The sequence below is a fragment of the Heterocephalus glaber genome, unplaced genomic scaffold (assembly GCF_053883595.1).
Source record: "Heterocephalus glaber isolate CG9 unplaced genomic scaffold, H.glaber_assembly_v1.0 deba00001608, whole genome shotgun sequence".
Classification (NCBI taxonomy): Eukaryota; Metazoa; Chordata; class Mammalia; order Rodentia; family Bathyergidae; genus Heterocephalus; species Heterocephalus glaber.
In genome coordinates, this window is record NW_028258379.1 from 33,073,065 (window position 1) to 33,089,765 (window position 16,701).

The 16,701-nt window shown below is 53.9% G+C and overlaps 1 protein-coding gene across 1 annotated transcript in view; it reads right to left on the minus strand.

The window, feature by feature from the left end:
• Window positions 1–9,608: 9,608 nt before the first annotated feature.
• CUNH14orf132 (chromosome unknown C14orf132 homolog) overlaps window positions 9,609–16,701 on the minus strand; it is a 34,155-nt gene continuing 27,062 nt past the window's right edge. The window contains exon 2 of the mRNA XM_013066679.3: window positions 9,609–15,194. Within this exon, the coding sequence (XP_012922133.1) occupies window positions 14,970–15,194 (225 nt within the window). The 3' untranslated portion in view covers window positions 9,609–14,969. The remainder of the gene's footprint in view (window positions 15,195–16,701) is intronic.

Consider the following 16,701-nt stretch of genomic DNA (forward strand, 5'->3'; position numbering starts at 1 on the left):
TTCACTTTTGCTGGCTTGTGTCGCTTGACAGCAAGGATGGGACCATGTAAACAGCGACACAGTGCTGCACAGCCCCTCCCAGCTTGGCATATCTGGAAGGGGCAGGGATGGATCACCGTCATCGTTACAATATGGCATCCCCCGGCCTCCTTCCCCTCCCCACACAGCGGCTCCCTGGGCGACTGACAGGGGCTCCAGGGAAGCAGAGGTCAGGCATCCTCCGTGGACTTCGATGGGACTGTGATCGCTCTCCCATGTCCCCCGATCATCCCCTGAGCCCTCACAGTTGGCTCAGGGTGCTTGAGTTTGGGTTGCCCTGTGCTGCAATAGCAGACCCTTGCCAACTGAGCGTCTCCAAGCCGGGAAGTGACGTCTTAGAGCGCAGGGTGAGAAGCTAAAGCCAGGCGCTGGCAGGGCTGCTCCCTCCTGTTCTTGCTTCCCGCACCAACCACGCCCCTTGGCTCACAGCCCCTGCTTTGCATCATGCTGACCTCTGCTTATGTTGTCACCTCTCTCGCTCTCCTCTGACCTCCTGCCTTCCTCTCACAGGACCCTTGTGATGCCATTGGGCCCATCCTGAGACCCTCAGCTGAATCCCATTTGCATGGCAGGCAGCACAGGCAAATGGGATTAGGATCAGGATGGGGACATCGTGAAAAACTTTTATTCAGCCTGGCTGGGGCTCTTCTTGTTCCCATTGTCCAGATGTGAAGACTGAAGCTGGGAGACCATGTATCTGTCACCCAAGGTTGGGGCCAGGGTGGGAATCATAGTCGAGTCCTGGAGGGCCACTGTCCTAGCCACAGGTTCACAGGCACCTCCATGAGAATGAGGAGAGGGTGCCCCTTGATCCAGGCAAAGGGAAACCATGCCGGGCACATGGCCTGGGGAGTGGGACCCCTGGATGACAGCTACACACGTCCCCTTGTGTAGATGGATGGCTGGATGCCCTGGGCAGCGACAATCAGTGCAGCCACAGTGGCTATTGAGGCCATACCCTGTGGTCCCTCTTAACCCAGGAGTAATGAGGGAGAGGAGGGTTACTGGGACAGACAGATGTGGAGTTGCCTTCCTGGGCTCCCGAGCGCCCCAGGGCGGTGGTCCTCAGGTGACAGAGAGGAGGGTAAGGAGGAGGGGCTTTCCCACCACTACCTGGGAAGACCTACCTGCTCTTCAGGAAGGCAGCTCCCACACAGGCTTCTACAGTGGGGTGGCAAACTCTCTATAAAGAGCCAGGTAGGAAAGACTTTTGCCTTTGCCAGCCACTCAGTCTCTGTGGCCACTTCTCAACTGCCATGCAGTGTTTGAACATCTAGAGGCAATATGTAAATGGATGTGCATGGCTCTTTCCAATAAAACTTTATTTACAACAACAAACACGACTGTTTCCAATAAAACTTTATTTATAACAACAGGCCTTGGGCTGGCTTTGGCCCTTTTTTGAGGGCATTTTGTCTTCTCTTACCACCTCCAGGACACTGGTCAAGGAGACAGGTCTTCCCTGAAAATCTTTAAGGCAGAACAGGCCCTGCCTAACTCTTCCAACTAGGAAAGAATGGGCTTTACTGGAAGGCTATGCTGTGCTATTGACAGTGAGCTCCCAGAAAGGCAGTAACTGCTAGAGGCTGTAATTGTACCCCATGTGTGAAGTCGGCTTCTGACACTGTTGCACTGAATCCCCAAGATGCTCCTGTGCCTTGTCCTGAGGCAATGGGATCAGTAACCCTGTCACTCCTCTGCCATATGACCCAACACAAGCTGGGGGTGGGGAGGGCTTAGCAGAAGGTCATAAATCCCCATGCACTGGGGCATGACTGATATGCACAGATAAGTTAATAATGCTACCCACCAACATGTCTTCCAAACCCATATTCTTTAAATCCAGAGCTACAAACCTACTGCCTTCCAGAGCAGACGAGTAAAGTCAGATGGACTCACTGCTACAGAACCATCTGGAGTTACAGGCAGCTGCCCTTAACTCCTGCTGGCCTAGGTCAGCTGTACAAAGGGCAGATGGTACTTGTCAGGACATTTGAAAGGTGTGAGTCAGCTAGCTGATGAACCATGGTGTAAAATGTGTCCCATCCTCTTACCTGGACACACACACACCCAAGGACCTGGTGAGAGGGCCACATCTGACAGAGCTTTCTGGGACCCTGTGATGGTTCCTCTGATGTGGCCCAGTTGTTTGGTCACATACCTTGCTGGGAAGGTGCCTTTTAGATGTAACTGACACTTAAGTCAGCAGACTGTTAGGACAGATCACCCTTCATAATGTAGGCAGGCCTTGCCTGAGTTGGAGACCTTACCAACAAAGATGGAGGCAGACTTTGCATAGGAGAGGAAGGAATTCTCAAGGGTGCAACAGGGAAGTCTTGCCTCAGTTTCTGACCTGTTATCAAGGGAATTTGGATGTAAGATGGCAACATTAACTCATATCCAAATTTCTAGCCTGCCAGACTATTGGCCTCCCTACAAATTTTGGATTTGCCAAGTCTTACAATTGCATGAACTATTACCTTAAACATCTCACTGTCTTTCAGCCTCTATCCCTTGGTCTCTGTCTCTCTCTGTCTCAGACTCAGCTCTCTCTCTCTCTCTCTCTCTCTCTCTCTGTTGTCCCTCAGTATCTGCAGAGGAGTGGTTCCAGACTCTTGCAGATACAAAATCCTTGCAACTCAAGTCCCTTATATAAAATGATGTAGTATTTGCACATAGCTTACACACATCCTCCCATATACTTTCAATCATCTCTAGATTAAGCCTAATCTTTATACCTAATACAGTGCAAATGATATGTGAATAGCTCTTCCACTGTATTGTTTAGGGACTAATGACAAGAAAAGTCCATACCTATTCAATACAGAGTCAATCATTTTTGGAGATATTTCATATCTGAAGATGGAAAAACACAGCGAGCAGGGCCCAGCAGGGGCCAGTGTGGTGTTACGAACCAGCAGATTTCCCAGCTGCCCACTGGGCTTTCAGGCCTGGGGTGCACACTGCTTAAGAACCTTGTGGTTGGTCGAATCCTCTAACATGGGACCCGCAGACCGAGAGGGCTGACTCTGTGTGTGTGTGTGTGTGTGTGTGTGTGTGTGTCCCCACACGCACTTGTCCCAGGTCTGGCCCCGTGTTTTCTCCCCTCTCTTCATCTCCACAGCTGTCCCCACACTGTTCTGGGGCCTGCAGGTGCTGACACTTGTGGCAATGAGCTCTACAAAATGCGAATCTGCCCAGGCTCAAGGGAGGCAGGGGTTCTGGCCTGGAGGGAAGTGGCTGAGAGGGTGGGTGTTAGCCACCCCCCCAACCCTTGGCCATGTAGAACAGGAAAGAGCCTTTAAAGTGGGGCCTGGGGGCCAGGCGTGACTGTCAGGGCCTCAGTCACTCACACTGGCAGCCAATGCCAGCCCAGCTCTTCATTACTCCACCCCACAGCCGGGTGGCCACCCTGTGGATCCTTCCATTTTGTAAAAAAAAAACAACCCAGAAGTCAACAGTTTTGGTTCCTGCCCATTGGCAGCCAATCACATCCCATTTCTCAAGGCGAAGGGGCTCAGGGTGTCCTGAGGATGCTCTGTTCATTGGCCTGGTTCCTGGTTTATGGGCACCATGACTCTGGGAAAATTTGCTGAACTGTGCACATAAGACACGGGCATTTTTCTGTCTCGGTGTCACATTTCAATAAAAAGCCTCATTAAAACAAATAGAGCCCTGCCCAGAGCCGAAGGCCCAGAGCCGAAGGCCCAGCGCCTGGCCCCGCCCAAAGGCCTGCTGGGCATTTCTGGAAGGCAGGGCCGGGCTCTCAGGAGTTGTTGGTTAACCTCCTCTCTGGGACGCTGTGGACAGGGGCTGCTCCAGGAGGGGACATGATCACTGGAAAGGCATGGGGCCATCTCAGAGCTTCCACTGTCCTTCCTGAGGCCGCCAGCAGCAGCAGCTGGGCAAGGGCCCTGGGCCTCACAATAGTTCTTATGTGATCAGTGGCAGCCACAGGCCTGAAAGCCAGCCGACAAAGTGGGTCTGCTGGTTCCTAACACCACACCGCCCCCTGCTGGGCCCACCTCCCTGCGTTTTTTTCCATCCTCTGGCAGATTGTCTACAGCCCCTGACAACTCTCTGTGCACCCTGGGGGCAATTTTGCAGGGAGAGTTTAATGCCCCTGGGTTTCTTGGGCACGGCAGGAGTTTGAATGGGCTTCCAGAGAGTCAAAACCGGAACATCAACACTTAAGACAGACAGCCGGGACAGACAGGTGCACACACTCCCTTCTGATGGGCCCAAGGGTGGGAAGGGGGACATGGAGTGGTGACCTTTGACAAATGCCCCTCTGCAGGCAGCCCCAGCTCTCCATGGCTCCACGCTACCTCAGGTCTAGGTGTGACAGAGCCAGGACACAGCTCCAGCAGCCTGCAGGGACTCCGCCTCTCGTCTGGCCTTCAGCAGCACTGGGGATACCGCCACCATGTGCCCACCTGAGCTGCCATGGGTCACGCTGCCTTCTCACGCTCTCATTCACCCACCGATGTGCCTACACTGTCCCCTCTCCCCAGACCAACTCATCCTCAGCCCACAGGAAGAGGGGAGCCCTGAGCGGATGTAACAAGTGCCACTCGGACAGGGACAGTCACAGCGGTGTCTGAGGCTGAGTGTGCAGGCTGGGGTTTCCTCTCCGGGCTTTTGGGGATGGCCAGGAGATGACAGCTACAGCCCAGGTCCCACACCCTCTGCTCACAGAGGTCAAGGTGGAGGGAGGGTGAACTGCAGGCTGAGGCTGCCAGTGCTCCCTTGACTCTGGGTCCCAGGGATGCCTCACCTAGCCCAGGCTCTGCTCTGAAAGTCTGGCTTCTGAAGCCTGACTGCAGTGGCAATCAATAGGGAGTGACGTGGCTTGGGTTGTGGGGTCCAGGAGAGCTGAGTTTGAAGCCCATCCCGTCATTCAGTGTTTGCGTGATGTTGTATGGGTCATGTAACCTCTCTGAGCTTCAGCTTCCTATCTGCAGAGTGGAGATGACTGTATCTGGGTCTCGGGCAGCTGTGGTGATTGTCTTGGAGGCATTCCCAGAATCCAGTGCAAGCAATTTCCTAAGGAAGTGCTTCTGGGAAGACTGGAGGGTGTTAGGGGCAGCAGGGGAGCAGCTCCAGGTGGAGTCCTGTAGGGCCAGCTTCAGCCTGACCGGTCAATGAGCCCCAGGGTGGAAGTGGCGTAGTCAATATTCCATGGAGGTGAAGGGCTGGGCTCGCAGCTTGAGCACCAGTGTGTCAGTCAGTGGTCAAGGCCACCTCAGGGTGGGCAGGGCTCTGTGGCTCCTGTGTCCAGTGCAGTGTGCCACAGAGACAAAGCACAGTGCAGCTGAGCCGAGGCATCCCCAGATGCACACATCCCTTGCTGTGGTTCGGATGTGCACTCTCAGAGTTCATGTGTTCAAGGCCTGATCAGCCAGGCGCTTTGAGAGGTGGAGCCTGGCAGGAGGTCCTTGGGTCATTGCAGGTGTGCCCCCAAGGAGGGCCATGGGACCCCAGGCTGTCCTTGTTCTCTTTCGGCTTCCTGGCTGTGATTAAGCTGTTTGCACTTCCATGTGCTCTGACAATGATGTGCTGCCCTGGCCAGAGGCCAAAGCAAAGGAGCCTTTCAGTCTTGGACTGGAATCTTTCAGCCAAAGTAACCCAAGTTAATTGCCTCAGGTATTTCATTATAATAATGTGAAGCTGACCAATGTATCTTCTGAAGGAATCTGAGCAGAGCACTGCAGGTGGAGTACAGCAGGGCTCACGCCAGGATCGAATGAGAAAATGTGTATGAAATATGTTTATCACCTTAACTGCTGTAACAAGGAGCCAGAGACTGAGTGGTTTATAAGCAGTGGCAATTTATTTCCTACAGTCCTGGAGGCTGGTTGTCCGGGATCATAGACCAGCACCTTCCAGGTTGTGGCCTTCTCTCTTCTTGTCCTCACATAGCAGAAAAGGGGGGTGGGTCTCTGGAGCCTTTGACCAGGGCACTAATCTCATTCAAGGGGGCTCCACCCTCATAACCTTCTCTCGGCTCTGCCTCTGATACCATCACACTGGGGGTTAGGAGCCCAACGTAGACACATATATTTAGTCCACTGCATGAAAGAACTTTGCAAACTGTAAAGTGCTGGGCATAAAGTGGCTCTGTTTGGCATCTGGAAGCGACAGTAGCTACACAGGGTTGTGCTGAGGCTGCACGTCCTCTTACCTCCACCGCACGGGTGTAGAACAAAATTAGGAAGAGAATTTGTCTGATACATTCTAATGCTTTGGGGGCAGGGCCAGGCTGATCCCAGGGTGATCCTAGGTGCTGGGACTCAGTGGTGGGCAGGACCTGGGCCTGGCAGGGGCTAGCAGACAAGGAGAAGGTGAGGGACATGGTGTCAAACTAGAGACACTGAACCTGTGGCCATTCTCCAGGCGCAAGCTGCCAGGGGCGTGAGGAGCCAGGAACAGAGCAAGAGAGCAGGCAAGAGCACCCAGGGTGCCCAGGGTGTGTGGTGGCATTGAACAGGATGGGGCCTGCAGCCCCTCACCTTGAAATGGGCCACTTCCCAAACAGGTTGCAGGGCAGAGCTCATTGAGGGAATATCAATCAAGACTTTCTGTCCTAAGGAGCAAAACCGAACTCAAACTGACTCATGTACACAGGGGTTAATCAGCTCACAGAGGCTCCTAGGGTGGGGCTTCAGGTGTGGCTTGATCAAAGGGTCCACTTAGACACATCAGGAACCAATCTTTTCTTTCCATCTCTGGATGCTGCTTCCTGTATGGATTCATTCTTAGATGGTTCTTCTTTTGCAACTGCATGATCTACTTGGCCTGCACCAGCTTGGCTGTGTGGTCATCCCTTACCTAGTCCAGGGGAACTGAATGTCTCAGCTGACCCAGCTAGAACCACTTGTACACACTATGCATCATGGGATATTCGGGACATTGAGCTTGGCCAGACAGAGTACACAGACTGAGGGGTACAAACTCCCCAAAGAAGGGGGTGCTATCCTGGATGACAGGGAAGTCTAAGACCAATACATGTCTGCACCTCAAACCAGTCTGACTGGCAGAGCCTCCCGAAGTCTCTTAGAGGAAGGGTCCAGAGAGGCGGAGAACAGGGCCGTCACCAAGAGGACAGTCAGTCCAGCCACAATGACACGGCCCAGAGAGGGGCTTTGAGACGGTCCTGAGGGTGTCTTGGGAGCAGGAACCAGGCTGGATTCCTGTCTGTCCCGCTCTGAGCAGAGGCCCAGCACGTGCAGGAAGAGTGCTACTGCCAAAGGCCATCCAGGAAGTAGGGACGGGGGGGGGGGGAGACATCGCATCTCCTCTGGGAACTGTCACCCCAGCCCGAGCCACTGCTGCCACCTCTCCCCCTGACCACCCCCTCTGACGTCGCACGCCCTCACTCACTGTTTCACGCGGCCCACTTCCTGTGTGAAACCCTGCTGTTTAACAGCGTCCAGGCCTGCTTCTGCCTGCGGTCACCATCAGGAGAGCAGGCTTTGCTATGTTCATTGTCCACCCTGGTGTCGAGGACAGCACCTGGCTTACCACAGCTGCTTGCTCATTCTTCCCTGGACCAGTGAGCGGTGGAGCTTCAGTTTTCTCTCCTAATCCCGAGACCTGGCTCTGTGGCCCTGGGAGCAGCTGGTTAGAAGGGGCTCTTCTGCCCCCTGCCAGGCCCACCATTCTCATTGTCACATTGTACATCTCCCTTAGCCAGATCACTAGTTCCCTCCCCCAAAGAACAGGTGTCTGGAAGGCTGGGTGGATGTTAGAAGGGCAGCTCCAGAGGGCGGAGGCTGGACTGGGAATGGTTGCAAACCCTGCCTGAAGCACCATCCAGTGCCATTGCTATGATAGTTAATGACCTTCGAGTTGTTTGCAGAACAGGCCTGAACAGCCTGGCTGGACCAATTAGAGGCCAAATGGGAAAGTCCTGGGAGGGCAGGTTTTGGAGTGGGCAGTGGCAGCCCTGAGAACCGGGGAGCTTGGCCAGAATCGCTAGGGGGCGCTGTTCTGCCCCTCTTCTCCTCCACTCTCTTCTCTCCTCTTTCCTCCCCTCCCCTAGAGGCACAGGTAGCTCTGCTTGCTGAGGAGTCACCAAGAGAGGCTATTTTCCTCCCAGCTCTTCTGTTACTCGCTCACGAATGTGAAGTCAGACATGGCGCCTCCTGGGCTGAGCTCTGAGGGGCCTTTGCCCTCCAGGGTGCCCAGTTAATGGAGTGGCAGGGCTGTCCCCCAGAGAGGGGGGATCCCACCAACTCACAGCGTAGCCAAAGGTCAGGACAATTGGGCCACAGCCACTCACGGATGTGTTTACAAACCAAATCTGTAAAGCCAAAAATGTCCTAAAATGCTGCCAGGGAGGATGGGGCTGGGGAGGACAGAGTTTTGTGATGTGGGCTGGATGATGTGTAGCTCCTAAAGAGTCAAATTTAGAGGCGCTGGGCTGTAGAGGCCTCGTTTTCTTGAAAAATCTTGCAAACTCTTGCAAATGGTCTTTTCCGATATTTCAAAACGCTGCACCTCCAACCAGAGGACCCTCTGCCGGTGGTGTGTACACCTGAGCCATCCTGGCAAAGCATGTGACAGGGAGGAACACCCAGGCACCACCCAGTGGACGCCAGGGTGGGGTCCCCTTAACCAGCATGGAAGTCACTCTTGTCCCCTCCACCCTGGCACCAGCCCTGCCTTAGGGACAGGTGATGGTGCCCCACTGCCCCCCCCCCGACAGTCAAGGCCCCCTCTGGCTGGCTTTATCCCTTCATCCACCATGTTCTTCAGGCTCCAGCCTCACCTCCCCTGCTATGCACCCATTTCTGCATTCTAGCTGCAAAGCCAAGTCGTGCCTCTCCATGTAGTCCACAGGGATCTCTGGCCTTTCTTGCTGTCCAGGAAGCCCCGTCTTTGTCTTACCCAGCCTCCCTCTCAGCTCACCTCCCTGTTGGGGAGCAGAGGGCAGTGGGAGAACCAGGCCATGGTCTCTCTTTGCTCGGCTGCCAGCCTCAGCTCTGAAGGACTCCAAGGAACACGTGAGCCAAGATTTCTAGCCCTGCTCCCCGGTTACCCAGCCTTGGGCAAGAAACTTCTGCATGCCTGTTTCTTCATTTGTCAAGTGGGGATAATAATAGTGCCCACATAGTAACAGTCACTGTGTATACAAAGGGCTCAGAATTGCGCTGAATGTCTAGTAAGTGCTATGTAAATGTTTGCTATGATTAGTGAACGAATGGCTAAAGCTACAGTTGCATGCTCAATGTTACCTGTACTGTTGAAATGTACCAGACTGGTCGTTCAGGAATCATTCATCCATTCTCTGATCACCTGGTGGGTGTCTTCTAGGAGCTGGGCACTGTACCCAGGTGCTGGAGGGAAGAATGGGGGTGAACTTTGCTCTCAGAGGCCTCAGGTGCCCGGGAAGACGGAGGGGGATCCCAGGGGGCCTCCACAGCTCACTGCAGTGTGACTGTCCAGTGGCCCTGTGCGGGGAATGGATGAGGTGGGGACCCATCCCGCCTCAATGTGGCAGGATGACCAGCATGGAGGTCACCTGGAGCTGCCTTAATGACATGAAAATGAGGGGAACACAGAAGTTTGATCTTCCTTTCGTTCTTTTTTATTATCATAATAGAATATGACAACCACAGCAATAAAGTTAACAAAGAGATTTCACTGCCACATTTTTACATCCTGGAGGTTACAGATTTTTAGTCTAAAAGCACATTGAAGTCCCACATTAAGAAAGAGCCTTTTCACACTAGTAAAAGTCAGTGGTCACAGGGTCAAATCAGGTGCTGCAGTAGCAAAGGCCTAAAAGAATAGTTAAAATACTTTTATATCAAGGAAACTGCATACTTTTACAAGTTGATTATGAAAACGTTAGTAAGACATAGAAACATTTCTGATTCTCTCATCATGGAGTGTTGATATCTACAGTGGCAAGTTACAAGAATAAGGATTCTGTAAAAGTCTAAATTGTAGAAAGAGTGCTTAGTATGCTTTCAGCTAGGGAAGAGGGTGGGCATGTGGGAAAGGATCAGAAATAAGAGAAGATGCAGACTTGTCCAGTGGCTGTTATCCAGCCTCCTGAGCCGTCCTACACTCCCCTGGAATGGTGCTTCTTGGGGCACTGATGGGGACCAGTCACTGGAGGCCCGCAAGAGGCACCTCACTGCGGGGCAAGTCCAGCCTCAGCGTTCCACCCACTTTGTAGCGCACCCTCCATTCCAGCTGGCTTCCTCCAGAAGGCCCCAGAGAGTGGAATCAGAGCCAGGTCGGTTTCCAAAGTCCGATCCAACTCAGGAGGAATTCCAGATCCTGGCCCTCCACCGGAATTATGTGAACCTGGGTCAGCAACCATGATCGCTGCTGTTGCTCGGAACAGCTCTGATTTACTCAGTGATTCATGGATGAGGAAGAGTGGAGCTTTGGGGAAAACCCATGATTTTGAAATCAGAGATAGCATAACCATGTGTAAAGTTTCCTGACTTTGGCAGGACTAGCATTCTGAGGCAGGATCATTCTCTGTAGTGGGGACTGGGCTGTGCATTGTAGGACATTGCTAAGCACAACTCTGGCCTCCGCCCACCAGATGTCACTAGAGCCCCTCTAGAGCCAAAATGGTCTCCAGACATCGCCAAATGTCTCCTGGCATACTAAAGTGCCAGCAGTTGAGAACCACGGGCTGCTTGGAATCAGAACCTCTGTAGTTAGAAGCCCTGGGCTTACGATCCTGTCCCTCTGCTCCCCAGCTCAGCCCATGCCTCCTCAAGACTCGGTTTCCTCAAGGTCAGTGGATGAGGTCCCCCTCCTGCCAGAGCCATCAAGATTGCCATTTGTTGGAGAATGCTTTTAACTATGAATGCCAATTCTCTTGCTCACAAAAACCCTGGCAGAAAGATTACTGGAAAGACAGGCACAAGGGGCCCAGGGGCCACTTGGCCACATGGAGGGGTCTGCATGTCGAACGAGGGTCCAGAGTCCCCTAGTTGCCGAGGTCCACACATTCCCTGCACATATGTGCATTTCTGTTGAATTTAGTCCCAGGGCAACATGGGTCTCAAACCTCCTCTTGGGGAGGAGGAATAGGGCTGGAGACGGACCAGAGGTGGAGGATGTGCCTCAAACATGCCGGGACACAGAGGCCTGGGCAGGCTCCCGGCCACCAGCGTGGTCACAGGACAGCATCAGCAACCGACACCATCAGCCTCTTCGGGCCCAGCCCAGCCCTCTTCCACTTTTACTCTGTCTTGAAACATTTCTGGGACTCTGAGCAAAGCTCACAGGCTTCCCTTCTCAGGAGTGTTGCTGGCTTGGTGTCCTTCTGGCGATCCCATCATGCCTGACAGTGGCTTTTCCTCTCCCTGGGGCCTCCTTGCACCTCCCTCAGTCCCGTGGTTTTTTGCGTGCATTTGTCCTCTTCCCTCAAAGACATAACTGCTCAACTCTAATCCCCGAGCTTGCACTGGGCATATTTGGGGCTGTTGTAATTCTGCTTCTCGGGGTCTCTGGGAGAGGCCTCCCTTTCCACTTGGAGATCCTGGGCTCCCTGTCTCTGAGGTCATAGTCACGGTTCACCTGCCCTCTTCTCTGTTTCTCGCTGAGTGGCCTTGGGCCAGGCCTGAGGAGCATGCTGGGATGAGAGAGCTCGGGACAGGGAGATATGGACACTCAGGGCTCCTGAGCATGGAAACCTAGGCCTCCCCACCGTGCAAGGCAGCCCACCCCTGGGGCTCACTCTGGGACAATCGATGGTCATCTGCAGGATGCAGCCAAGCCGGTGACAGCTGGCAGAGAACACAATCACATGGCAAGGCTGGATTTGCTGGATGGCCTCAGCCGCTCTTTCTGAACATTAAAGGTCCTGATCAGGTGCTCTCTAAGCCGTGCTGCTGTGAGGTCCAGGACTAAGTGTACTTGCAAGCTGCCTGCCCCTTTCCCCAAGCACACTGGATGTTGGCAATCTGGCTATAGGTCCATAGCCAGGCCCTGGATCCGGAAACCCCTTCCCGGGACGGCCCATCCCACAGGGCTCATCTCAGAGGGCGTGGGCACGGGGAGGCAGTGGCTGAGTCCTGACTGCTTACCCGTGGGCTCTCAGGCAGAGGGGAGGGCCTGGCCTGTTTTCTTGACAGAAAAATGGGAGAATTACTATGCACACCCTACCCCTCACCCTGTCCTCAGAGGAGATTTAGGAACACAAGGGATTTACACACAACACTCAACACAGGAAGATGTGCAAAACAGCTGTGGGGAACAGCAGTTAGTTTCTGCCCTGCTCACCATGAAGGGAGTCCCGCCCTGCAGAAAGAGGGGATCCTTTGCCTGGAAGGGATCAGGCAGCCATTCTGATGACGCACGCATGTGGCCGAGTCTCCCCGGCTTTGTAGACAGGTCCTGATAAATGCCAGTGTGATCTGTGACTATTCCAGTCACCACTTTATATAGGCTGGAAGCCGGCCTGTGGTCACAGCTGTCTGGTGCTAGCCTGTCCTCCCTGCCCACTCCCTGGCACTGTGGGGATTTCTGTGTAGAGACCCCTCCTTTTCTGGAGTGGGGAGGGGAGGGGTCTTATTTTCTTCTCAGCCTTCCAGCAAATGCATGCCTTTCTCTGAAAAGCAGCTCCTGGAGAGCCAAACCCCTTTCTCCCTCAGCACTGACCCTAAAATCAAAGGGGGCCGGGGGTTCACCCCACCCAGGGAAAAGGCAGGACAGGGCCCTGGCTGTGGTCTGAAAGCAGAGGGTGCGTGTCACCTGACCTGGAGAGCCTGGGGCTCAGAGAAAGGCCTGTGCCACACAGGTCCATGACTGACTGATGGAATTCCCCCCTGCGAAGAACCTTCTTCCATGGCGACACAGTCTGCGGGGCTCCCATGTCTCAGCCAGCGTCTCTTCTGCACACATCCCTAGAAAGCCAGCTACTTGGAACTTCACTGCAGCCGGAGGGAGGCTTTGTGAGTAGAGTCTGGGCAGAGAGGGCAGCAGCAGGAGGCCTGACATGCCCCGTTCTGAGGACATCAGGGGCCCGAGGGAGCCAGAGCTGGCCTGGCCCATCCCACAAAGTGGCCCTCACGAAACCGCCTCTGGAGGTCCGGGTGCTGGTGGAGCTGCAGAGCCACAAAAGGGAGGATGGTGTCAGTGGCTTCAGAGCCCAGCTTCCAATCCCAGCTCCCTGCTTTCATGCTGGGCGGCCTGGGGAAAGTGACATCCTCAGGTCTCTGTTTCTTCCTTGGCCCGGTGAGGGCAGCAGGAGGTTGCGGAAATCTGCTACTGCTCACTGTTATCTGTGATGGTGGAAGAAAGCAGACCAGGAATGCACAGGAGACAGGGATGGGGACACGGAGATCTGCTACCTACTGCTCTCCAGGGCTGCAGGCCCCCTTGGGATGTGGGGTCTGAGGGCGCTGGGCTAGAGTGACCCCCGAAGACATCAAGCGTCGCCCAAGCCCAGCTGATTGGGTTCTCTCGGGCTGACATCTGCCTCAGAAAGTCCTAGCTCAGGGTTCGGGAGGGCTCTGCAAAGGCACCCAGCCCAGCCCAGCCTGCCACTCACCCACAATTCCCTTCTCTTGGGCTGGCGCTGCCCCGACAGCCTCTGCAAAATGGATGCATTTGTTGACGGATGTGTGGCTGGGGTGACAGATGAGGCCAATAAGAAGAGCCAGCTGCTGTCTATGGCCCTGTCTGGAGGCCAGGCTGGTAATCCTATTAGCTGGCTGCTCCCAGAGCCCAGTGTCTGCCTTTGGACAACAGAGGTGCCTTTTGTTGTCATCGAGAGCACTCACGTCCCAGGAGAACGCAGAGGCCCGGACCATGGCCTCTCCTGGAGAAGAAAAGCAGCCCGTTCCAAAACTGCTCCTACAGCAAGTCACTGCTCCAGTTTCTGAGGAGCCTCCTTGTTCGCAGGGATCCCCAGTCACCACTTTTTAAACATTTAAGGAAACTGGATGGGTGGAAGCACCTTCAAACCTGCCCGACAGTGCACACGATCACAACCACATTTGAAATGCAGGCACTGAAGGACCTGCCCATTTCGCATCTGGCTTCAAGAGCCCCTGAGCACACATGTTCCTGCTGCACACAGCTGAGCCAGAGCGAGGAGGAAGGGGATGCCTTTCTGTTCTCTTTCACTAACTGGCCATGGGCCCACAGGCAAATCCCAGGCCATCCATGCAGTAACTGAGCATGAAGACTCATTCTGTAATTCCTCAAAGAAAGAGTGGTGGAAGAGCTAAGTGTCAGGCAGGGATCCTCTCTTCTTCAAAAGATCAGTGAGTCCATCCATAGCTAGAAGCCACCACCAACCACCCAGAAGCCACACCTCAGCACTGGTAACCCCACCCATGTTTCCTGATGTTCCCGGGTCCAACGGGAGCCAGGTGACAAAGTGTTGTTTCTAAGTCCTATTAGAAATGCTCTATGGCCCCACAAGATCACCTTCAATGCTCCAAGGGGTTGGACATGAAACTAAGATTGCATTAGGAGCATCAAAGTTCTCAGGGCTGCTCCTGCCCCAGTACACACACACCAGTTTGACGAGTTTGCATAAAACCAAGATACACAAGTGATTTTTACGGCTAGCAATCAATCACTAAACCATGTCTACATTTGAACCCCACCTGCTGTCCCTCCTGGTCTCATGTGCTGGGGCCTCAGATTCCAAGACTCCTCAGCCAGCTCTCTGGAGGCCCTGTCCTGCCATGCCCCGAGGGCCTGGGAGTCCAGGCTTCCACATTTCCAGAATCCACTCAACTGTGGCATGGAATATTTGAAATCAGGACTGGCAGGGAAATTCCAGGTGCATGGCTGCTGCCCATGGACAGGCCACTCAAGTGGTCAGAACTCCTAGTTCTAGACCCTAAGTGCAGCCAAAGACCAAGATCGAGGCAGGACATTGAGGGAAGTCTTAGCCCAGCACAGAGTGGCCATCCTGGACAGGTGGGGACTCCGGGCCCTCAGAAGGTGAAGGCGTACACCACCCCAACCACCACAATGTTCCCCAGTGTCGCTATGATGGCAATCCACAGCAAGATGGCGTCGTTGGAGGACCGAGAAGGCTCCTCGGGCTGGCCCTGGCCATTGGAGGCAGCGTGGACGTTGGCGGAGGAGTTAAACAGGGAGTACTCGGTGCTGAAGTCCTCGTTGGGCGAGTCCATGAACACGCCTCCCATAATGGGCAGCTGTGAGGGAGGAGAGAGAGAATTATCCACGGCCACCACAAGAAGCAGAGCCCCCAGCGGGGACTGGTCTGGCCAGGTGACCCGCATTAAACCAAAACGGGCCAGCTACACAGGGCTTTGCTTGTGTTTTTGTGTAACTGGCCATGGGTACGTTAATGGACTCCACTCCCAGTAGTGTGATGAACTAATCCCCAGCTGCTGGACACCTCCTGGGAACCCACAGCCTCACCCTACACCAGGCCCTGCAGGACAGCAAGGGTTGTAAATGCCTTTATTCTTCTCATTTAAAAAGTAATATGTGACCGGCAGAGAACATTAAGAAAATGTAAAAGACAATAGAGAAAAATGAGGATCATAATCGCCACATAATCACCGTTACTATTTTGAGATATTTTCTTTTCAATCTTTTTTGTGTCAGGGAGGGAGAAGGAGAAGGGGGGGGCTCATTTAAACATGTGGCTTTATATCCCTGTCTATAAAAGTCCACCAAAATCTCATTTGAGTTGTGCAATACTCTATAATAAATATTCTATTGTAAATATGAATAATTCAAATTTTCCCCTGGAGTTGGAGTCAGGAATTCCCTCATTCGCCTGTTATAAGTCACGTGATGAGACGCACTCTTGTACACCCACCCTCGCACACACATTTTTACCCATGAGAGCAGACTCCCACGTACACAATTTCTGACTCAACAGGCGTGACATGTGAGTGTCCGGCGTAGGAGCAAACTCCCCCAAGGAAGGTGATTCTGATTCCTGCCTGGCGAGCTGCACAGCACACCCCAGGTCCTCACGTGCCCAGCTCCAGGGATCAGAGCGTCCCATCTGTTTCTTTAAAGGCCTTCTACTGCCCAGCCTTCGGGGTGCAGAGGTGGGGGGAGGGGACCTTGGGGGCCGTGCTAAAAGGGGTCCTCCCTGCTCCAGCCCGAGGGCCAGCGTCCAGGCTCCCCAGACCCTGCACGGCCCTCCCTCGCCAGAGGTTAGGTATGGATGTGCACTCATCTCCAGGGCTCATCCCAGCATTTGTTTGGCCCACAACAAATGCTTCTCCAGAATAGGACCTGAATGAAGAAATAGAAAACAGTCAAGCCCTCCCTGGACACACATTTACTGTGGCCATGCTACTATCAGGATGCAACCGCTGCTACGGTCAGGGACTGAGCTGGAGATATTAAAATACTCTCATTTAATCACTCAACTATTCCGGTGGAGGGGACTGTTGCACCCCCATTTTACAGATGGAGAAGCAGAGGCCAAGGTCACAGTGATAACCTGACTCCAGAGAGTCTGGGCTAGAAGCCAGGAGTGTCTGCCTGGGTGGGCTGGCCACTTCCTGCTCTGCCTGGGTCCTCCACGACTCTGGGTCAGACCCGTACCAGAGTTGCCAAGGCACCGGCTGGTTATGCTGAGCTGGCTCCGTTCCTGAGCCTCACCAAGTCCCAGGGCCTCTTTGTAAAGTATTATCACTACGGGTTCAACAAGCACCTGCCCATGCTAAGAGCAAC